Source organism: Schistocerca cancellata, chromosome 3 (genome assembly GCF_023864275.1).
Source record: "Schistocerca cancellata isolate TAMUIC-IGC-003103 chromosome 3, iqSchCanc2.1, whole genome shotgun sequence".
NCBI lineage: Eukaryota > Metazoa > Arthropoda > Insecta > Orthoptera > Acrididae > Schistocerca > Schistocerca cancellata.
In genome coordinates, this window is record NC_064628.1 from 556,442,095 (window position 1) to 556,467,415 (window position 25,321).

The following is a 25,321-nucleotide window of genomic DNA, read 5'->3' on the forward strand; positions in this document are numbered from 1 at the left end:
TCGACATCAATGTTTCTCGGGAGGAAAGAGTGCTTAGTGTGCGTTTTTGTGTGTGAGGGGAAGAGGAGATACGGAGATGACGGCTTTGTCTGCTAACATCGGAAGTTAACTTATTTTCGCCTCGCTTACTCAGGTTATAATAGTTTCATGCTTCTGAGTCTTCTTAGTCATTTTATTGTTGTCTTGTTCTCATGACTCACTGTAATTGTTGCATCACGGCTCGCATATCTTTTCAGTCAGTGTTCGTCAACAAAAGAGGAAGCAAAAAAATGATTTAGGTTTGAAAATACGTGCATATAGAAACAAATTCCACTTTGCGTAAATGAAGACATAAATTGAATTCATTGCCAGCGAAAAGTCAGATCTACTTAAGGAGAATTTTTTTTAGGTTATTTCTAACTTAGCGAGGAAAAGAAACACAACGGACAATAAAAAAGGCTCTATGTATTGCCTTATAAAAATTATTCTGTGTCTGTGCATGTGCATGTGCACATTTTCCGTAGCAAACAATGTCGATGTTTTCAAACGTTTTGATGACAATTTCCTATTAAAATTTGTTTGGTGATTTTGCGACTTATTAATATATTGCCTATTGCCTCGGGATCTTTCGCCGATAAACAAACGTCAAACGTGGGTCAGAGATCAGACGATAGGCAACAGGCAATGAGTCACATATTCTGTCGGTTAACTACTCAGCACTTTACCTTACAAGCTTTGCCCGTGAATAAACTCTATCATTGCGAGTTCGTTAATTTTGATACAATATTCCGACTTTCTGTACGATTGGTGGAAGCTCATAAACCTGACTTTCAACATTCGAGACCCGAGCTAAGAAAGGTGATTTTGTGTTAACGTTCCGTCCAGTGCGGTTGCCCCAAGATTTGATGGTGACGTCGCCTTCAGTTTCGTGTAGTTGACCAATAGTTTGGATAGACCTTAACCCTTGATTGTATTGTATTGTATTGTATGGAACTGGGGACCTAGAAGCGACGGAGAGGTTTCGTCCCTGCAGTGGTTCACAACCCCCCAACAGGCTACAGTAGTTCACTCACCCCACCACCGCCCCACACCGAACCCAAGGTTATTGTCCGGTTCGGCCCCCAGTGGACCCCTTCACCCTCCCCAGGAACGTCTCACACCAAAGGAGTGTAACCCCAATGTTTGTGTGGTAGAGTAATTACAGTGTACGCGCAGCAATCGCCGACATAGTATAACTGAGGCGGATCAAGGGGAACCAGCCTTCGCCGAGGCAGATGGAAAACCGCCTTAAAAACTGGCCGGCACGCCAGACCTGGACACTAATCCGCCGGGCGGGTTCGTGCCGGGGACCGGCACGCCTTTCCGCCCGGAAAGCAGTGCGTTAAACCGCACGGCTAACCGGGCGGGGCTAACCTTAGATTACTAACCCTCGTAAAATTTACGATTACACTTGGTATCTCTTCGTGATTCCCTCCAGTCTTGACAAGAGAATGACACGTGCTCTTGAATAACCTCGGGGCAAACATTGTTATTAACAATGTCTGAATTATTTATTGCCTGACTCCAGCGATTTGCTGACGCTGGGACTCTTGTAAATATTACGAATGTTTAGGAATTGTGTGTCTATTTTCTAATAGTAGGCATATTTGTTTTATCGCTTATAATTTGTCTTAGTGTGTCATCTTATGTGAAATATCAAGCAGCCACAGTTGGAAGAGTGTTAGCGTATATCACATTGCCTCTCTCCAGTGTTACCAGTCTTTTGCTACTGAAATTAGCAATATGTGTGTGGTGCTGAGCGTTTTTAATTTTGACACTAACATATTGGGTGATTTGCTTGAAGAGCTTAATGTGAGCAGCAGCAGAAATTGAGATAACCTCAAAGGAGAAAACTATATTTGAAACCATTGTTCAAGAGAAATTTGTGCAGAACACCGAGAGAGGCCTGGGTTAGATAGTAGTAATAGTGTCTAAAGTAGAAAATTCTCTATTCATTTTGTGATAAAACAATTATAATATTTTGTATCTAGTGCATAACATAAATTATGCATTGATTTTCAGTAACATTTTGAGCTGTGGAATTGTCGTTGTAGGATATAGAAGAGGATATTTGGTACTTATTTTGTTTGTAATATAACACTGGAGATCTAAAATTGCAGTATATAACCTATAGATATATAACCTATAAATTATGGCTTCCTTTGAATAAAATTTGGGATAGTAAAATATACGATGGTTTAGTAGAAATGAAACATTTTCCGTCCTTTAGTGCTCTAGGGTTAACAGGAAGGCGAATGATCCAGCACCAACACAGCCAGAACAGCTAGGCGTGACACTGAGTCGCACTCTTTTACACGGCATTGAACGAACATCAAAGACAGCAGATGCCAGGAGCAGTGTTATCGGGTACTCACAAACAAGACAAGGGGAAGAGATCAAGGACTTGCGGATATTGTTCTCACTGTGGAGCGCATTTGCACATGCGAAGGAGGTGGGTATCACAAAACAGGAGTTAGTGCTGACTGCTTCGGAATGCCTTCAATGCAGAAACACCACCACTTATGGCATTGCACCCTGTCATGTCCGCCGGGATACTGCGTCAGATGTGGAGAGGATGAAGATGGACACAGACTCCTGCCACCCAGTGTACGGATCGCAGCCCAGGCGTCCAGAAAAAAGCCTTGTGCAAAGAATGCAGGTCTTCGTAGTTGCACAGGATGGAAAGATTCAGGGGAGTACTGGAGATTCCAGGTACTTTCGCCAGAGAAGCATCAGTCTCCTACACTGTGCGGCGGACGCTGAGAAGGGTGGGAGTGCCGCGCTGCAGTACCAACGGACAGCAGCAGGGCCTCGCCTCGGGTGAAGCAGGTGTGCTGTACGAGTGTGACAAGGTGCAGGATACAGACCACCTGCCGCGGTGGATGAACCTTCCACACTAAAACGTATTTTTAACGTTAATAGTAAGGCCATTCCACCGAAATTTAATGGAAAAAACACTTAAACAGTCACGGAAATAAAATAAATCGCATTTACATGTAGCGGAGTTAAATGGTATTGACTATATTAGGTGTTGGCACTTGTTTCCGCTCTTGTTTCTTTGCATGTATTGCCGCATTACGTTTCTGTATTCGGTGTTCATCAGAAGACGTTCCAAATACAGTAGGGGCGAAGTTGCGGAAACGCTGCGTATGGAATACCGTAAGGTACACCTCTACGACATTTGCTGTGCACGCACTGTACAAGCGAAATTTTTCATTTTATTCGTATGGAGGAAGGTAGATGACAGCTAGGCTACTATAGAAGCAATGTAGTGGCATTAAAAATGACTGTGGAAAGGAAAATATTAAGAACAGGCAAGATAAATGAGTTGGGGAAAGAGGTGAGAATAGAATACATATTAATGTATGCGTTAGAATGAACCGCGCGCGAATCAAAGGACAGCGGACGGACGAAATGCGGAACTGTCAGATAATATTAGATTCTGTTAGCGATGTACTACGGCACTGTGACGTGATGATTCAGTGCGTACCAGGACTGCAGAATTGTACTTGAAAACAAACACAAACTGAACTGCGTAACTCTATTTCTTTCGTAGTGAAAATAAAACTTTGAGTGCCACTCATATGCAGAAACTCCTAATTTAAATCTTACAAAATAATACCGAGTGACCAATTCAGATGCTGTTGCTCGATGCCACTGCTGCAACTGCCTGTTTGCAAACTGTGTATGATGGAGAAGTTTGACCGTGAAACTCTTCTTTTTTTTTTCTGGTGAAGTATAGCTGGATTTATAGATGTATGTGAAATCTCAGAGCAGTTGAAAATCTTTCTCATTTCTATAACTATAAATTTCAGGAATGCTGGCACATAAACTCCATTTCTTCTACTTGTTTTGCCGGCCGGAGTGGCCGTGCGGTTCTAGGCGCTATAGTCTGGAACCGGGCTACCGCTGCGGTCGCAGGTTCGAATCCTGCCTCGGGCATGGATGCGTGTGATGTCCTTAGGTTAGTTAGCTTTAAGTAGTTCTAAGTTCTTGGCGACTGATGACCTCAGAAGTTAAGTCGCATAGTGCTCAGAGCCATTTGAACCATTTTTCTACTTGTTTTGTTTGTTGTTGTTGTTCTTCTTCTTCTTCTAATATTACCGCCGTATATGTTTCTGCAATTTTCAGAGTCGGCAGACAGACTAAATCGTACCAGTTTCAACGTGTTAAACAACATGTGCGCATGCGCCAGAGATTTTGATTGGCGGAAGATAGTATACATAAATTCAGTCTGTGGCGACGGGATGGATTCATGATTTGTCAACGTTCGAACAGTCACCTCTGTTAATTTAATTCTCTGCCAGGTACTTCTGTCACCACCGAGTCCCAAAAAGTATGCCTGACGATAGAATTTCGGTATTTTCATACCGCATAGTTTGAAGTGTCGATGGAGTACTCTGCCACCTGATTTATTAGGCTGCACGGCCGTGTGTACCGACGGTGTTCCATGCGTCTTCCGTGGACTGTTCTGGTCGTCTCCCCGATGTACGAAAAGCCACACTCGTCTATCGGATCGTCGAGTCATCTTTGATGGGACCCAGAATTGCTAATGTCTTCGCTGGAGCACGACGACTCACTTTAATGTTGTTCTTCATGAGAAAGTTTTCCCGTACATGGCAGGAAAGTCAACGTTTTAACTCTCTCTCTCTCTCTCTCTCTCTCTCTCTCTCTCTCTCTCTCTCTCTCTCTCTGTCTTCTTCTTGGTTTCTTACGTCGACCGTAGGCTTTATTCTTAGCATCTTACGTATCTATTACTAGAACATCGAATTGCTTCGAAAAGTCTCTCTAATTGTAGAAGCTCATCCTTCAGACCTCGTCAGCTAAAGTTGTGAGGACCCTCATCGCTTGAGAAGGGTGGTGGCAGCTATTTAAATTTGGGTCTGTGTGAATCGGCATCTGATAAATAGTCTGTCCCAAGATGCCACCATCTGTGCGACGAACAAAAACTCCTAAAATTGGAAATCATCGTTCCTTTGTGATTTCCGTTGGGAACTGAATTTTTTTGTGGGTGATATTTAGATAGTTCAGTATATTGCAATCTTTTTCAGAGAAGTTATGACTAATGATAACATATTTGGTTACTTTACATAGGATAAAGCTCGGACAAGTATAAATACAGCCTTGCTTCATCAGAGGAAAAGAACACGTCTCCATCATAAACAGGTTGAAATAAACAGTTGCAGTATTGACGTCGAGAAGCAGTCTCTCAGTTGGTCACTAATTACATTTACAAGGGGACTACAAAGCAATAGGATGTTGTTTTTTATTTTTTTATATTTATGGTGCATGATGTTCAGAACTCAAATATTAGTTTGTCAAAGCAATTCGATCCAACTCTAAAAACCTCTCGATAAAATACGTTTTTCAGTTCTCCAAGCGACTTCATTATTTTTTAGTTCAATTCGAATACCTATGTGAGTTAAATATAACATTTATCAAATATATGATAATTGACCACATCTAATTATCATTATGAAACATGAATGTGAATTGAGGGAAAACGCGACACTAGAGTGCGCCTGTCTACAGAGAACAGTAACTTTTTTCTGCGTGTGGTTACAAAGTTTGCATCACGCGCGTTACTACCAGTTGATGACAGTTGCCGAAACTGAGATCCCATGCCCCTTGCACGAGACTTATACTATAAGATTTGGAGCCGACCGATGTGGCCGAGCGGTTCTAGGCGCTACAGTCTGGAACCGCGTGACCACTACGGTCGCAGGTTCGAATCCTGCCTCGGGCAGGAGGTTTAATTAGTTCTAAGTTATAGGGGACTGATGGCCTTAAAAGTTAAGTCCCATAGTGCTCAGAGCCATTTTTTATAAGATTTGGAGCAAGACACAGTTGCTTTCGGCGAATTCCACGACGGTTAGAGGGGACACGACATCATTTGCAAGGGATCGCTGTGGATGAAGCAGAAAATAGTGTTTTGCGGCCTTGTGCGTCAAAATCTTCTAATATGGCAAAACATTTGTTATATATCAGACGTGGATGACGGCAATTATTTACTTGGTCCTTAGAATAGACAAGAAGATTTTCTTGGAGACTCCTTATCCAGTAACGTTTCAATACGCATGACATATGCCCTCGTATATTACGAGCAAATCCTTACAGAAAATTATCTCGTCGTAGCGCCGCAGTCGAAATGCTACTACCAGAAGTTCCGTTATACGACAAATTTTGTACGAAAAAAATTTATAAAAATTTAGCATTAATTATGTTTTCATAAAAGATTATAAAGTTAATTAGAATATTTCAGTTGATTTTATATTTAAATGATGTAGTTAACCGAATGGAACGAAAAAAGACAGAAGCATGACCCGAACGCTACCGATACAGCTACGCTCACAGGGAAAAACTGTCCTACATTTAGTGAATTGGAGTAGTTTCGAGAACTTCAAAGCCGATTTTGTCGAGAACTTTTGAAAGTTGAGTCGAACTGCCTTGGGGCAGTGATATACGAATCCTGAACTTCACGTACCACAAATACAAAAAATTATAAACTTCAGATTGCCGCTTAGTCCCTTAGTAAGATTTCAGGTTGAGTTTGTACACAGCTCTGTGAAAAGAAGTCTCTGGTTATAAAGGGCATAACGATTTTATCAAGATTTCTGTCCAAGGCCACCCCAAATCGTCCAGTTCGGCTGAAAGTGGTACACCATCTGCCAGAGTGGCAGGAACGGCATGAAATGCATCTCACTTTATACTTTGCCTAGTCATTTAATAGGATGGCGGTTACGTTTAATGCAGAGTATGAAAGATGGATAATTTCAATATTTTGAGAGTTAAAAGTTCCCCAGACATCATTGTTGTAACAGTTTAAGTTCAGTCTGGTTGGATTACAGTTGTTAGAGTGCCTCTTTCGCTAAAATGGAGGCTGCACATGTTAACTGTGAAAATGTTGTGGTTGATGATGGTGCAAATGCAGTGAATCAACGATTTTGTATAGAGTGTTACAGTTAATTTAGAGTAATTCTTAAAGAAAAAGTCTTTGATTTGTTTAGTAAAAGGGCAAAAATAAGTGCCAGAACCTCAAGTGTTTGTTTGGAATTAAAAAGTTATTTTTAATTCATAATTTCATTGCAGTTTTGCTTCTTACAGTAAATAAAGCACAAAAGTAGTACAGCTTCGAAGTATGTAAAAATTGAAATTTTAGTAGACTTATGATTAGAAACCTTTTTTCAATTTTTTATTACATGTTAGTAGTCGTTAAAACAGTATTAAAACACCTTAGGATAAGCCAATTTTCAGACAAATACAATTGTGATAATTCTCGTGTTTTAATTTAACTTTAATAAATATATAATTTTCTAGTTTGAAAATGTTATTTCATTGTTTCATTCGGTTTCCATTTAGCAATTTAATAAATACCTAACATTTTTACATGTTTCCCAGGAAAAGTGTTAAGTTAAACAATTTGCCAAATTGTCCTAGGCATTGTTTAGTATGTCTTGATTCGACACTTTTCCGGTGACGTATACAGTGCGCTAGCGAGTTTGTCAGGTAGTGACGGAGTGTAGGTCAGCGAACGGAGCACGTTGGCGGCCACCGGATGCGTGAGTCACCGCCAGAGCATTCGTGATACTGGGCGCCTGACGATGCAACGAGAGAGACGGTGCAGAAACAACATAACAGCATTAAGATACGCTTATGCAGTATATTAAACAATGCTCCTCAATTTATTAACGTTGTCTTATCAGAACAAAACATGAGTAACACGTTAACATCTGTTGTGACTGCAGGTTCCACCTGTTAGTTGGCGCGAAGTTGTTCAGTAAACACAAAGCACACGGTTTATAGCCTCGAAGGTGAATGAAACAAAAAGGCATTAAAATTTAAGGAAGAATACTGGATGAGGAACAATATGGATGTATAGGTAACGAAATTTTGTGCGTCTATTCTAGAAGGTAACAAACGTCGTTAAAAAAAAGCGATTTCTATAAACTCAACAGTAATTTCCAATTGTACGCAATGTATGAGAAAAAGCAGCACCACAGCTGTATCTTGATTATGTTTTTATTGTCTCACACGACTAGTTTCGACGGCACGGCCATCGTCAAACTCCATCACTGCCAAAAGAGTATTAGATTTCCTGGGCGCATTTATTGTGGGGTCTTTGTTACTAGCACACGTGGGATAGCTTTCGTCAGGAGTCTACTCGACGCCGTGTCGTCCACAACAGACTCGTGACTCCTGACGACAGCTAGGCCACCTGTGCTAGTAACAAAGACTCCACAATAAATGCGCCAATGAAATCTAATACTCTTTTGGCAGTGATGGAGTCTGAGCATAGCGGTAATGTGCCGCCGAAATTAGTCGTGTAAGATAATAAAAACGTACTCAAGATGCAGCTGTGATGGTACTTTTTCTCATATATATCATCAGCTGAAGTCCCTCGTCCTTGAAGTAGGATGGACATCCATAAATTATACACAGTGTGTTTTCAATTATGTTAACATCTGCCACGTTTTTGGCACAGAGCAACAGAACATTAATTTAAACTACAGATTTTAACAGTCAATGTCCACATTAAGGGTGTTATTCAGGGATATGAGGGAACGATCGTTCGAAGCAAAAAAGTTGAGTAAACGTGGACTCTAAAATGCATACCTTAAGAGCTAGGAGCACTTCTTCAGTGGAAAAGATGAGTTTCACAGTAGTGAAGATGTAGTACGCTCATAGCTCTTAAAGGTATGCGTTTTAGGCTCATGTTCAGTAGACATTTTAGCTTCGAATGATCGTTCTTGTCACATCCGTGAATTGACCATCCCTACTGAGATACCCTATATACACTATGTGATCAAAAGTATCCGGACACCCCCAAAAACATGCGATTTTTAATATTAGGTGCATGGAGCCGCCAGGTACTCCATACCAGCGACCTCATTAGTTATTAGACATCGTGAGAGAGCAGAGTGGCGCGATCCGCGGAGTTCACGGACTATGAACGTGGTCAGCTGATTGGGTGTGTCACACGTCTGTACGCGAGATCTCCACGTTTCCAAACATCCCTAGGTCCACTGTTTCCGATGTGATAGTGACGTGGAAAAGTGAAGGGACACGTACAGCACAAAAGCGTACAGGCCGACCTCGTCTGTAGACTGACAGAGACCGCCGACGGTTGACGAGGGTCGTCCAGACCATCACACAGGAATTCCAAACTGCCTCAGGATCCACTGCAAGTACTATGACACTTAGGCGGAAGGTGAGAAGACTTGGAAGTCACCGTCAAGCGGCCGCTCATAAGCCACACATCATGCCGGTAAAAGCCAAATGACGCCTCCCTTGGTATAAAGAGCGTAAACATTGTACGATTGAACCACGGAAAAACGTTGTGTGGAGTGACAAATCACGGCTGAATGTGTGTTGCTATTGAGAAATCCCACCAAATGTTAAGTCTTATCAATACGGTTTTTATTGGCAGAAAATGGTGCCATTCGGAGAATGGAACGATGAATGTTAAAGACGATGATGACAAAAACCAATCAACAGCCAAGATCGCATAAATATTTTTTTAACACAAGTGGTTTCAACAGACTTTTCTGTTATCTTCAGGTCTTAACCCTTTTTTTTGGTGAAAAATGTACATTTTACACTAAATCTCACACACAAGACGTCAAGTAGATAAACACCAACACCCTATAAAGGTTTGTCCTAGGTGTGAGTGTACGCGCCAGCGGCTTTGTTAGGTTTATAGCGAATTTTCTTGCAACTTCCTAGCGGATTAAAAATGTGTGCGTTACTGTGAATGGAACCTGGAATCTTTGCCTTTCACGGGCAAGTGCTCTTGTCGACTGAGCTACCAAAATACGCCAGCGCATACTCTGCTGCAGACTCAAAATCTTTTCTCGAAGTTTCTTTGATTACTTGCAACGCAAGCGGTCATGTTGAACATGTATAGGGATTCCATAGTGTCCTGCTACATTATATAAAAAAAAACAACTTAAAAACTATTAGATATGGAGCATCATGATTTGTTGTGAAATGTTTAGTAACTTTCAAATTTTTTCCTGTTCCGCCAGAATTTCAATGAATGCCCCACTCGTCGTTTGTAGAATATCGAGGCGGTATTAGAGTTCTGGCCATGTACGGGTCAGCATTGCAGCATCTACAGTTTTGATGATTTCATTGATTATCGCGCGATAGGCAGCAATGTCATTAAATTCTGTTGTGTACACGCAATCCTTGACCTACTCTCACAAAAAGAAGTCCAATGGTGTGACGTGGGGGCCATCCACCTATCAGGAAATGTCATTCAGCATGTTCAAATTTCAATATGAGTGGGGGTGGTGCTGGGTGGAATGACGTTGAAAGGCATCTTCTACTCTGTCAAAATGTGCTTCAAATTAAGTTCCAGGAAGGTCTTTGACACTGCGTGTCCCTTGAAATTTTTGAACCACTTCATTATGCTTGTTCTTGACTGTGGAGCTCTGATGCACTCCAATAGAAATTTGCAACAAAGGAAAAAAACTTTGAGAGATATTTAACGTTTTATAAGTAACCACAGTTCACTATCTTTAATAGTTTGCAAGTTAGGATTTTTCTGAAAATTATGGCGGGAGTTTGTGGACACACTGCGTGCTATGCTAGTCCTGCGATACGTTGTTCCCCAGTAGTGTGTATCGATGTTCGTACTATAGTGTGGGCGTGGTGCTCTGTGGTGTTGCAGACGCTGCGGCGATGTGGCAGTGCTGGCGGCGGGTGCGGGCGGCGGCGGAGGGGGCGTGGCAGTGGCGGTAGCCGCGGGGAGGCTGCGAGAGGCGGAGCGGCGGCGGCGGGGGCGGCATGGACCACAGCGTGAAGGCGGCCAGCGACGCGCGCCGGCTCGCGCGCCTCCTCAACAGGCACCGCTTCGAGAATGACGAGCTGGAGGCGCTCTACCGCCGCTACACCTTCAAGCTGCAGCACGCCAGCGTCGCGCAGTGCGTGGCGCTCTTCGCGCTGCTCGCGGGGGTCAGTACACGTCCTGTAGAATGACTTCACAAAGCATGACGTCTGAAGAGTGTAACATAAAAAATAAACAATATGAATAGTTTTTAAGTGCATTTCAGCATAAATGACAGCTGTCAGTGCACTTTGATTCTTTGGTCGAAGTAATATTTACAAATATCAAATGCTTTGTACTTCCCATTCTCAAAATGTCGGGAACATTCTTTGCAGAAACGGTCCAGGTTGAGTTATCGTAGGAAGACCCCCGTTTCTTTTGAATGTGATAACTGAAACACCAATTTTAACTGAATGCCTTGACATTCATCTATCTTCCAAAAATGCTTTCTAACAAAAATCATTACAGAATAATAGACCTGATAAACGCGATAAAATGTTTACATGACGCATGCAAATCAATTACAGATACAGCGTCCAAAAGCTGGCAAGTGTACCGCATGAACTTTTGATCAACGATTTCATTCGTACTGACAGGGTCTGTAGGGCACAACTAAGAGTTCAACATATGTAAACAGGAAGACATAACTCTCTACCATTGTCGAGAAAGTCTCATTGATTAGGGTAGAATTGTCTAGAGTAATGAGTCATGCTTCGAACTGAGCTGCGCTGACTAACGAAGACGTGTCTGGAGACGCCTCGCCAGCGTTGGGATTCCAACCTACCTGTCGCCTGCCACACCGGCCGACAACCAGGAGTGATGCTGTGGTGTGTTGTTTCGTTTCAAAGCAGGACCCCTTTGGTTGTCATCCGCGGCACGCTCACGGCACAGCAGTACGTCAACGATATTCTATGCCTCGTTTTGTTGCCCTTCGTGGAAAGCCATCCTGGCCTTACATTTCAACATGATAATGTCCTACCGCACACGTCGAGAGTTCCTACTGGTTGTCTTCGTGCTCCTACCTCGGCGGCAAGGTCGCCGGATCTCTCACCATCTCAGAACGTTTGGAGGATTATGGGCGGGGCCCTTCACCAGCTCGGGATTTTCACGGGCTAACACACCAGTTGGTCAGAATTTGGCACTATATCCATAAGGAGGACATACGACAACTCTACCAATCAATGGCAAGACTAATAACTGCTTGCATAAGGGCCATAAAGCCATATTAACTTTTTCAATTGTTTAATCTCTTTCTCTTGAATAAATCATACAATTTTTTTTCTGAAATTTGTTTGTCTGTACTTGTACATCAAATAACATCACATCACATATACAGATTTCCGTCCCATCGTAATATTCGTACAACTTTTTCGTGGAACATCGTTTTATTACTCTTAGAACATATTCCTAAAGAAGGAAGACAGTATTAAACCCACCTCCAGTAATAATTGAGACGACAACGATGTTAGTTTCTCGATTAAGTTCTGGTACGAGTGAGCATTTTTGCAAGTGCATTTAACAGCCAACTCATTAGCTCTTCAAGGATGTTACTGCTGTTGTACGAGCCTTACTCTTTACACGATGTATAATAGTACTGTGTGCGTAGTGGCCTCTCTATAGTTGATTGAATGATATATTCCGAGACTGAAAAGACAAGTGGCATGCTGCGTAATTCATTTGCATGTAGAAACTCAGACGTCCGCCTTTGCCACATTCTGCGAGACTGCGTCAAGAGAGCCACATTGCTTTCTCTGTGTTGTGCGCTGTGATAATTGTATGAATCGCCGTCGGCAAAGACGCTGGCGCCGCCTTGCAGTACTTCCCGGCCGCCCTTTCGACTGTGGGGACCACCCGCAGCGGCCCCGGCTGACCTGTGCTATGCTGCCGCTGCAGCCTGACTGCTAAATTCCGCCTTTGTGTTGCACTGTTAAATATTTATCGCGGTGCAAGTGGTGTGCGCTCGCCGCAGCGCAGAGGCCAAACAGCAGTGTAACGCTGTGTACGGACTGTTCTCCCCTGTGTATCGGCGGGACACGACTTCTCTTAAGCTGGCCTTGTAACTTTCACTCGCCCGGACAGTTCATTATCTCCTGACTCTGGAGTCTTCACTTTTCCTCTACATTATCGTTGTGAGATTAGGGAAAGACCGTTAAAGTGCTGCTGTGGGAAGCAAGCAGTCTAAATAAAAGATGCATTGACAGTTAAGTCTGCATACTTGAAGTAAGTGGGTATGTAACGTGAAATGCCAACTGGGTCTCTGTGGTTCATTGGTTCTTGTGGCTTCACGTGCTAAAAGGGAAAAAAAATCGATTAATCTGTCTCTCAACAAACTTCGGCTGGATTTTATCATTGGCCACTACTGGTTTTCCCCATTAATTGAATACTGCTGCTTTTATATTCTGCAGTTTGAGCTGAAAGTACTGCATATATCCACAGCGTTTCCGCTTACGGAATTACAGTGAGATTTCAATATTGACACCAGCCTGCCTCTGAGTACGGCGCTGGGCAGATCTTGCTTACTCATCAGAATGATCTGGCAATAAATAGACACTGTTACGATAACTGACGAAGTAAGTGCCCTTCAGTGTATTCCTTCAAAGAGCAAAATCATGCTTTTCCTTAAAAGGAAAATTAAAAAAATCTCACAGTTAAAGGCAATGTAGCTACACAAGTGTTCTCTTCCAAATACTTAGGTACCATTTCGAACAAACAATGCGAATACAGGGTAGGGATAAAATCCAGAACTGACCAGGCCAGCAAACAAGTCAAGAATGTATGAAAATTCTTCGTGAGATCAGACTTAAGTTCGCAAACGGTGCTGCATATTACCTACTCCCTTCATGGATATAAAATTTGGACCTTGGACTCAAGTATTAAAAAACGAGTTGAGGCCTTTGAATTGTATCTGCACGCTGGATATAAAAAATATAAAATGTCGAGGTCCTTCACCGGACAAAACAAATGTTGAAATGTGTGTGAAATCTTATGGGACTTTAACTGCTAAGGTCATCAGTCCCTAAGCTTACACACTTCTTAATCTAAATTATCCTAAGGACAAATACACATACCCACGCCCGAGGGAGGACTCAAACCTCCGCCGGGACCAGCTGCACAGTCCACGACTGCAGCGCGCTCACCGTACGAAAAAGCGAGAACAACTGCAACCTATTACGAGGGCATGCTCAAAGTTGTGCCTTCCAATATTTTGTATGAAAACTCTTGAAAGCTTTTTCTAACAGTCTACATCTTTATTCTTTATGTCGACGTATTTTCAGCCCTCTGCCGCTAGACGGTTCCGAATCGAAGCATGTAAGATAACGGTGTGTAACGTTACTATTTCGGTGCGTGAGAAACAGCGTGCTGTTATAGTGCGTCCTATTCGAAGCGTTCGTCCACACATGGAGCACCCTCTTCTTCAGCATGGCTGTGACAGACCCCACTAAATCGCAGCGACATCTGAACAAATCGACGCTTTAAGTTCACTGTCATTGATCCGATTTTCGTCTTTTTCCAAAACTTAGAGAACTTCATTTTGATAGTGATGAAGGGGGACAAGCAACTTCATTTTGATAGTGATGAAGGGGCACAAGCAGAGATGAGATTATGGCTCCGTCAACAAAATCAAAGTTCTGTAGTTGGGTTTGTTTGGGGGAAGAGACCAAACAGCGAAGTCATCGGTCTCATTAGGGAAGGATCGGGAAGGAAGTCGACCGTACCCTTTCAAAGGTATCATCCCGGAATTTACCTGAAGCGATTTAGGGAAATCACAGAAAATCAGGATGGCCGGACGCGGGATTGAACAGTCGTCCTCCCGAATGCGAAAATTTCTGTAGTGACTGTATCGAAAAATTGGTTAATCGTTAGGCGAAATGTATTCATCACAGGGTAACCGTGTTGAGAAATATAGAATGAAGAATAAAGGTGTGGAATGTTAATAACATTTCTTGTATTTAGGAAGCTTTAAGAGTTTTCACATTAAAAATACGGAGGCGTCACTTTTCAATTCACCAATCGTATAATATCAAGAAAGACAAAACTTTAAACACATTATGAATGGACGAGAGATATTAATTTTTCCAGTTTATTGTCGAAGGAAAGATGCATGCCAAAGGTCCATTGCAGGGCCGACATACTCGTTGATGAGAGAGATTCAAAACTGGCACTGCTGTACGTCACAAGAAACGTGCCGCTGTGCGCTTTCAAACTACGTGTCTCGCTAACCTTCGCTAGCAGAAGGCGCCTTAAGAAAAAGAATGCAATAGAATAACGTAAACTTACACATCTTAATAACTTCAACACTCTAGTAACTAGGTGCTGATTTCATGGTTTCTACAACAAGCGCCAGTTAAAAAAAAACACCCTTACATAGATACCTTTTAATTATTATTTTTTTTTTATTTCGGGCCACATGTAGGTTGTAGAATAGTAAATTCCCCAATGGGGAATGTTGTTTAGCGCGAACATCTTTTGGTGTCCAAGTAGTGATAAGTGTGCACTGTCGGTGATCGTACTGAGTTATTGAGTTAATTACATATTCGTATATTATTAGTAATATTTTTAAGTAAGTAATATGGGACGAGTCAGTTGAGTCTATATTATGCATACTTTGCTTGCAAATATGGCTTTATGAAGGCCATGTACAGGTTACTGAATAGCACACTAGCTCGAAATTTATAAGAATTAAGGTACTTGTCATTAACACTAAGGTGCTCACGCAGTTAGCGATATACATTTTTTCCCCTTTTTAACTTTACATACTGATTAAAGTTCGTCCGTGGAATACAAGTGGTTGTCAGGAAGAAATGATTTTAGGGTATTTTCAAAATTTTCGTTTCTACCCTACAAAGATTTTTGTGCCTTCGTCCTGAACTCCATTCTGAGCCACTGATAGCTTTAGTAATGGAGAATAGATATCATTTTTCCTCCAGTGTTCAGGAGTACTTGTGTTGCATTTTTAAGGGCAGATATCGAAATAAACCGAGATAGTGAAACTTGGTGTTGGCACATGGCTCAGTTTAGAACTAAGTTCATCGAAGAAAACAAGAAGAGAACGAATCTTGAAGTCCCTTCTGTTTTGCTATCTCATAGTTCATGATGTTGAGGGAAGCTTCCACATTTGAAGCTAGACGTCGTTGGACATCCTGTTGATTCGATAATAAATTCTACATCATCATCTTACGCAATTGCAGCGACAAAAACTTATCTGCGACAACGTTGTAAATATTTGGCGTTACAGCTCCGTTATTTTGGGAGTACACAGCTAACTCCCCGTGATCTTAAGTCCATATTGTTACTGATTAAGGATGCATTCTCCTCAGTCAGCCTATAAAATAAGGGATTTTTACGGTTTTTATTTAGAAAAATGAATCAAGGAATCAGTGTAAATCTTATTGCACGTTATTTCATTCTTGGACAACATTTTCTGATTTATTTAAGAAATTCAGTCAGAATTGACGCCTCCATGCGAGGAGTTAAAGTCGCTGTGTCTGAAATGAGATGTGTTCATGATGAAAATCCTGCTTTCTGCAAATTTTACTTGTTGTTGTTGTTGTTGTTGTTGTGGTCTTCAGTCCTGAGACTGGTTTGATGCAGCTCTCCATGCTACTCTATCCTGTGCAAGCTTCTTCATCTCCCAGTATCTACTGCAACCTACATCCTTGTGAATCTGCTTAGTGTATTCATCTCTTGGTCTCCCTCTACGATTTTTACCCTCCACACTGCCCTCCAATGCTAAATTTGTGATCCCTTGATGCCTCAAAACATGTCCTACCAACCGATCCCTTCTTCTAGTCAAGTTGTGCCACAAACTTCTCTTCTCCCCAATCCTATTCAATACCTCCTCATTAGTTACGTGATCTACCCACTTTATCTTCAGCATTCTTCTGTAGCACCCCATTTCGAAAGCTTCTATTCTCTTCTTGTCTAAACTACTTATCGTCCACGTTTCACTTCCATACATGGCTACACTCCATACAAATACTTTCAGAAATGACTTCCTGACACTTAAATCTATTCTCGATGTTAACAAATTCCTCTTCTTGAGAAACGCTTTCCTTGCCATTGCCAGTCTACATTTTATATCCTCTCTACTTCGACCATCATCGGTTATTTTACTCCCTAAATAGCAAAACTCCTTTACTACTTTAAGTGTCTCATTTCGTAATCTAATTCCCTCAGCATCACCCGACTTAATTTGACTACATTCCATTAACCTCGTTTTGCTTTTGTTGATGTTCATCTTATATCCTACTTTCAAGACACGGTCCATTCCGTTCAACTGCTCTTCCAAGTCCTTTGCTGTCTCTGACAGAATTACAATGTCATCGGCGAACCTCAAAGTTTTTACTTCTTCTCCATGAATTTTAATACCTACTCCGAATTTTTCTTTTGTTTCCTTTACTGCTTGCTCAATATACAGATTGAATAACATCGGGGAGAGGCTACAACCCTGTCTTACTCCTTTCCCAACCACTGCATCCCTTTCATGCCCCTCGACTCTTATAACTGCCATCTGGTTTCTGTACAAACTGTAAATAGCCTTTCGCTCCCTGTATTTTACCCCTGCCACCTTCAGAATTTGAAAGAGAGTATTCCAGTTAACATTGTCAAAAGCTTTACCTAAAATGAAGAAACAAACAGGTTTCTTTATCTACAGGATATGGTTCACGGAGTAATAGCGAAGTTTTTTTAAAATTTCGAAAAACAATAAAATGGCGGGCGTTTGAATCAAAGATGTAGTTTGTAGCGTGTTTTTGGTCACGTTTTATTTTTTGGCAATAAATAATGCATAAATTAAGAAATAGCCTGTCGCTCTTTGTGGACATGCCCGAGGAGTAATTCAGCGAAATTTCAGAAAGATGTCTTTGTTATTGTGCGCACAATCCATCCCGTCAACTTGAAATACAGTGCATCTCATGCAAGTCCGCAACGAGTAATAGCCTATTTTTTTTTTTTTTAATTCTGAAATTCCGATGTAGAAGGGTTTGTTTTGCTTCGGCCAACCCCTGTATAACCAGTGCAGGAGATGATGTCGAAGTATACATTTAGTAAGATGCTGCCGTGCAGCGGCGTTAGTGAGCAGGGGGCCGGTGCTGTGGCTGTGGCAGGTGCTGGCGAACCTGGGCGGCGCGCACGCGCTGTCGCCGACGCCGCAGAACGTGTACCACGGCGCGCACTGCGTGCTGTTCGTGGGGCTGCTGGTGGTGCTGCGCTCGCGGCTGCTGCACGACGGCTACCTGCTGTGGCTGTGCTACGCCGTGCTCTTCTTCTGCGCCACCTTCTGCGCCGTCGCGCTGCCGCTGGGCGAGGCGCCCACCCCTCCGCCCCCGCCGCCCCCGGCGACCGCTGCCGCCTCGCCTGGCGCGGACGCCGCCGCCGCGGCCGCCGTGGGCAGCGTCGCCGCCACCGCCACCCCCGCAGGTCTGTACCGTATTCACACCATTCGATAACAGAGGTTACACGCAAAGGCGAATATGTCCGCAATTTAAAGCAAGGGAGATACGGAATGGAAGGGTACGTATAACATTAGCAGAATCCAATCAGATCTGCAGTTTAAGTGATACGGACGAAGATAAAAGCCTGTGAAAATACATGTCTCAGAGCAAAACGCGAACCTCTCCACATACACATTTCATCCAAAGGAGAACTATTCCAACAGGAGGCGCTAATTCAAAGTCGTGTGACATTAGTTCCAGCCACAGCCAGACGTTCCCGCGCAGAGCAGCTGTTAGCATTAGTTTGTGTTTCTGTGCTCCCTCATAATACACTCAGGTGACAAAACTCTTAGGATACGTACGAACATCGTGACGAACCTTCTTTTGCCCGGCGTAGTGCACCATGGCATGGACTCAACAAGTCGTTGAAAGTCCCCTGCAAAAATACTGAGCCATGCTGCCTCTACAGCCGTCCATAATTGCGAAAGTGTTGCCGGCCCAGGATTTTGTGCACCAACAGACCTTTCGATTATGTCCCACAAATCTTCGATGCGATTCAAGTCGGGGGATCTGGGTGGCCAAAACATACGCTTTAATTGTTCAGGATGTTCTTCGAGCCAGCCGCGAACAATTGTGGACCGTTGACATGGCGCATTGTCATTAATAAAAATTCCATAATTGTTTGGGAACATGAAGTCCATCAATGGCTGCAAATTATTTCAGAGTAGCCGAACTTCCAGAGGACCCGGTCCATTCCATGTAAACACAGCTCACACCATTGTGGAACCAACACCTGCTTGCACAGTGCCTTTTTGATAACTTGTGTCCGTGGCTTCGTGGGGTCTGGGCCACACTCTATCCCTACCGTCAGCTCTTATCAACTGAAATCGGAACTCATCTGGCCAGGCCACGGTTTTCCAATCGTCTAGAGTCCAACCGATATTGTCTGGAGCCCAGGAGAGGCGCTGTATGCCATGTGCTGTTAGCAAAGCCACTTGTGGTGTCGCAGCCCATTAACGCGAAATTTCGCCGCACTGTCCTAACGGATACGTTCGTCGTACGTCCCACACTGATTTCTGTTGTTGTGTCACGCAGTGTTGCTTGTGTGTTAGCACTGACAACGCTAAGCAAACGCCGCTGCTCTTTGTCGTTAAGTGAAGACCATCAGCCACTGTGGCGTCCGTGGTGAGAAGTAATGCCTGTAATTTGGTATTCTAGGTATACACCGTGGTCTAGGGGTAGCATCTTTGATTCATAATCAAAACGCCTCCGGTCCCGGGTTCGATCCCCGCCACTGCCTAAATTTTGATAAATAATCAGCATTGGCGGCCGAAGACTTCCGGCATAAGAAGTCAGCCTCATTCTGCCAACGGCCTTGTCAAAGAGGGCGGAGGAGCGGATAGACGTTCAGGGCACTCTCTTGTCCTAGGGGTGGGAAATTGCCCCTAAAGGCGGAAGAATCAGCAATGATCAACGACATGAGGATGCAGAAGGCAATGGAAACCACTGCATTAAAGACACGTAACGTGTATCCACAGGACATGTGGCCTGTATTTGAAGAAGTGTCATGATGATCTCTCCATTAGCAAAAGATTCCGGAATAGTGCCCTATTCGGATCTCCGGGAGGGGACTGCCAAGGGGGAGGTTACCATGAGAAAAAGATTGAATAATCTACGAAAGGATAACGTTCTACGAGTCGGGGCGTGGAATGTCAGAAGCTTGAACGTGGTAGGGAAACTAGAAAATCTGAAAAGGGAAATGCAAAGGCTCAATCTAGATATAGTAGGGGTCAGTGAAGTGAAGTGGAAGGAAGACAAGGATTTCTGGTCAGATGAGTATCGTGTAATATCAACAGCAGCAGAAAATGGTATAACAGGTGTAGGATTCGTTATGAATAGGAAGGTAGGGCAGAGGGTGTGTTACTGTGAACAGTTCAGTGACCGGGTTGTTCTAATCAGAATCGACAGCAGACCAACACCGACAACGATAGTTCAGGTATACATGCCGACGTCGCAGGCTGAAGATGAACAGATAGAGAAAGCGTACGAGGATATTGAAAGGGTAATGCAGTATGTGAAGGGGGACGAAAATCTAATAGTCATGGGCGACTGGAATGCGGTTGTAGGGGAAGGAGTAGAAGAAAAGGTTACAGGAGAATATGGGCTTGGGACAAGGAATGAAAGAGGAGAAAGACTAATTGAGCTCTGTAACAAGTTTCAGCTAGTAATAGCGAATACCCTGTTCAAGAATCACAAGAGGAGGAGGTATACTTGGAAAAGTCCAGGAGATACGGGAAGATTTCAATTAGATTACATCATGGTCAGACAGAGATTCCGAAATCAGATACTGGATTGTAAGGCGTACCCAGGAGCAGATATAGACTCAGATCACAATATAGTAGTGATGAAGAGTAGGCTGAAGTTCAAGACATTAGTCAGGAAGAATCAATACGCAAAGAAGTGGGATACGGAAGTACTAAGAAATGACGAGATACGTTTGAAGTTCTCTAACGCTATAGATACAGCAATAAGGAATAGCGCAGTAGGCAGTACAGTTGAAGAGGAATGGACATCTCTAAAAAGGGCCATCACAGAAGTTGGGAAGGAAAACATAGGTACAAAGAAGGTAGCTGCGAAGAAACCATGGGTAACAGAAGAAATACTTCAATTGATTGATGAAAGAGGGAAGTACAAACATGTTTCGGGAAAATCAGGAATACAGACATAAAAGTCGCTGAGGAATGAAATAAATAGGAAGTGCAGGGAAGCTAAGACGAAATGGCTGCAGGAAAAATGTGAAGACATCGAAAAAGATATGATTGTCGGAAGGACAGACTCAGCATACAGGAAAGTCAAAACAACCTTTGGTGACATTAAAAGCAACGGTGGTAACATTAAGAGTGCAACTGGAATTCCAGTGTTAAATGCAGAGGAGAGAGCAGATAGGTGGAAAGAATACATCGAAAGCCTCTTTGAGGGTGAAGATTTGTCTGATGTGATAGAAGAAGAAACAGGAGTCGATTTAGAAGAGATAGGGGATCCAGTATTAGAATCGGAATTTAAAAGAGCTTTGGAGGACTTACGGTCAAATAAGGCAGAGGGGATAGATAACATTCCATCAGAATTTCTAAAATCATTGGGGGAAGTGGCAACAAAACGGCTATTCACGTTGGTGTGTAGAATATATGAGTCTGGCGATATACCATCTGACTTTCGGAAAAGCATCATCCACACAATTCCGAAGACGGCAAGAGCTGACACGTGCGAGAATTATCGCACAATCAGCTTAACAGCTCATGCATCGAAGCTGCTTACAAGAATAATATACAGAAGAATAGAAAAGAAAATTGAGAATGCGCTAGGTGACGATCAGTTTGGCTTGAGGAAAAGTAAAGGGACGAGAGAGGCAATTCTGACGTTACGGCTAATAATGGAAGCAAGGCTAAAGAAAAATCAAGACACTTTCATAGGATTTGTCGACCTAGAAAAAGCGTTCGACAATATAAAATGGTGCAAGCTGTTCGACATTCTGAAAAAAAGTAGGGGTAAGCTATAGGGAGAGACGGGTCATATACAATATGTACAACAACCAAGAGGGAATAATAAGAGTGGACGATCAAGAACGAAGTGCTCGTATTAAGAAGGGTGTAAGACAAGGCTGTAGCCTTTCGCCCCTACTCTTCAATCTGTACATCGAGGAAGCAATGAATTGAAATAAAAGAAAGGTTCAGGAGTGGAATTAAAATACAAGGTGAAAGGATATCAATGATACGATTCGCTGATGACATTGCTATTCTGAGTGAAAGTGAAGAAGAATTAAATGATCTGCTGAACGGAATGAACAGTCTAATGAGTACACAGTATGGTTTGAGAGTAAATCGGAGAAAGACGAAGGTAATAAGAAGTAGTAATGAGAACAGCGAGAAACTTAACGTCAGGATTGATGGTCACGAAGTCAATGAAGTTAAGGAATTCTGCTACCTAGGCAGTAAAATAACCAATGACGGACGGAGCAAGGAGGACATCAAAAGCAGACTCGCAATGGCAAAACAGGCATTTCTGGCCAAGAGAAGTCTACTAATATCAAATACCGGCGTTAATTTGAGGAAGAAATTTCTGAGGATGTACGTCTGGAGTACAGCATTGTATGGTAGTGAAACATGGACTGTGGGAAAACCGGAACAGAAGAGAATCGAAGCATTTGAGATGTGGTGCTATAGACGAATGTTGAAAATTAGGTGGACTGATAAGGTAAGGAATGAGGAGGTTCTACGCAGAATCGGAGAGGAAAGGAATATGTGGAAAACACTGATAAGGAGAAGGGGCAGGATGATAGGACATCTGCTAAGACATGAGGGAATGACTTCCATGGTACTAGAGGGAGCTGTAGAGGGCAAAAACTGTAGAGGAAGACAGAGATTGGAATACGTCAAGCAAATAATTGAGGACGTAGACTGCAAGTGCTACTCTGAGATGAAGAGGTTAGCACAGGAAAAGAATTCGTGGCGGGCCGCATCAAACCAGTCAGTAGACTGATGACAAAAAAGGCATACTCTTGACACAGTGGATCTCGGAACACTGAATTCAACAATGATTTCTTAAATGGAATTTCCATGCGTCTGGTTCCAACTGCCGCGTTCGAAGTCTGCTAATTGCCGTCGTGCGGCCATAATCACGTCGGACACGAACTTGCATGAATCACCTGAGTACAAAAGATAGTTCTGGCGGTGCACTGCCCTTTTATACCTCGTGTACGCATTACTACTGCCATCTGTATATGTGCGTATCGCTATCCCATGACTTTTCTCAACGTATCAGTATTTATTGTTATGATAACACGGTTACTTAACTGCTATAGAGTGCAGAAATTCGACGAAAAAGCCCAACAGTTGTAACAAACGAGGAATATAATGAGGCCTGCCAATCAGTGGATGAAGTAAGAGATATTTGTGATGTTTGGAGAGTAATAGACGTGAATTCGTTAGAAGTCATACGAAAATCTAGACCATGTAAGTGAAATAAACCGAATTTTTATTCAAAAGTACGAAGCTATGGGAAACACTTTGATGTAAAGGCAACTGCAGTGCAGAGGTCCCAGCAAGATATACATGAGCAAAAGTATCTTTAGAAAAGCGAATGGACCATTACGAAACTCTTTGCCATCCAATTTCAGATGACAAGATAATATTGATGGTTAACCGTAAACTATTTTCGGGAAAGACTGGCGAAATAAAGTGAAATTAGGTTGCTATACATCCATCATTGATGATATACCCCAGTTGTTCAACGAAGACGTAAAGAAAATTGCTTGCAATTGTTTAGAGATGAATCTGGTTTACATTTTTAACAGTGACCTCAGAGAATCTTTGTAATAATAGTTAATGCCGTTGCTATATACTATATTGTGTTATGGACTGGAATATTTTAACTAATTGTGAAGCAACAATAAAGTCAGAATATTCGATATAACGCTGAAAAGGATTATCAATGTTAAAGTTACCAATTTATAACTTTTCCTTAATATAACATACTAAATTGTTACAAATACATGATGTGATACAGTATTGCAAGTATTATGCAGTACGATGTAAGATATTTTGAAGGAAACAAAAAGAAGAAAAAAGATACTTTCTTTTGAAAATCATTCAGACACGAATATGTCCAAATTATTCATGCAAATGAGAACATGTCCATATTGAAACGTGCTTTTTAAAGTAATATTTTGCCGGGCGGTGTGGCCGTGCGGTTCTAGGCGCTTCAGTCTGGAACCGTGTGACCGCTATGGTCGCAGGTTCGAATCCTGCTTCGGGCATGGATGTGTGTGATGTCCTTAGGTTAGTTTGGTTTAAGTAGTTGTAAGTTCTAGGGGACTGATGATGACCACAGATGTTAAGTACCATAGTGCTCCGAGCCATTTGAACCATTTTGAAAGGAATATTTTCATTGTATATTTGTTTTACAGATATGAACAGCCTTTTTGACCAAAAGTAGAAGCGTTTACATTGCAGTACGTTATTTTAATTCATACGAGTGTGCCTGGAATAAGTTTTACGTTGATTGTGAATAACTGTGTTTCGTGGCCATGTTCCTCTTTGCACGTCACCCCCTCAACAACGGTAATGACAGAATAAAAAATACGCTATTCACTCAGAGATAGTGCACTCGAATTTCCTCCCTTATGTTAACTGAAGATCGTGCGGATGGAAGTGCGTCCGGCTATTAACTTAAAAGAAACTTGTGAAAACCAGCTGATCGCATGCGATAGGATAAACCTTAAAAAAAATAGATAAATTGCTATTTCATTAAGATGTACACCCTTGAATCAATATTATTGATAGTTTAACCCACAAGTGGCGCTACATTCGGCTATTACGTGGCTCGCCTTACCTAACTCATCGTACAGTTCGAAGTTCTTCTTCTTCCTCCTCCTCCTCCTCATCCCCCTCCCCCTACCCGTTTCCCGTCCCCCATCCCCTTCATGCATTAGCTGATTTCACGTGTTCCTGTCAAGAACGCCCAGGCTTCTCTTTCGTGTTCTTTCCCTCTCCCTGCCCCTCTGTTTGTAGACAAGAATTTGCTTCGGAATAATGTTTTCAGGCATTCTGTCTGTATGTTCCTACCATCTATTTCTATTTTGATGCATTTTCTCGTGCTTAAATCAATCAGTTTGCAGATATTCTAATATTAGATTCTACTTACTATCTGCAATGGTCGTGCAATAAATAATGCAACACACTTTTTGTCTGGCCAATTCCAGTTGAACAAATACGAAATTTGATATGAGTCTTCGGAAATATTCCCGCTTCAGCCCCTATAGTTTCATGAAGTTTTGATAGGTGGCGGCGCTATACGAGCCTTCAAAATAGCGTCTGTAACGGAGATGCGTTCCGAGCAGAGAGCTGTCATTGAGTTAGTTTTGATGTCTGCAGAAACCTGGCGGTGAACATGAGCACGGCGAGTCGTTGGGCGAGGCGACTGTCATCATCGCAACAGGGTCGCGCAAACTTGTCAGATCTCCCGCGTGCCGGCCGGCCGCACACGC

At 42.5% G+C, this 25,321-nt stretch overlaps 1 protein-coding gene across 1 annotated transcript in view; it reads left to right on the top strand.

Moving 5' to 3' along the window:
* Positions 1 to 25,321, top strand: part of LOC126175399 (Ca(2+)/calmodulin-responsive adenylate cyclase) — a 501,843-nt gene that overhangs the window by 112,538 nt on the left and 363,984 nt on the right. Inside the window, exons 2-3 of the mRNA XM_049922190.1 lie at positions 10,691 to 10,974; positions 17,953 to 18,153. Coding sequence (XP_049778147.1) covers positions 10,807 to 10,974; positions 17,953 to 18,153 — 369 coding nt within the window. The 5' untranslated portion in view covers positions 10,691 to 10,806. The remainder of the gene's footprint in view (positions 1 to 10,690; positions 10,975 to 17,952; positions 18,154 to 25,321) is intronic.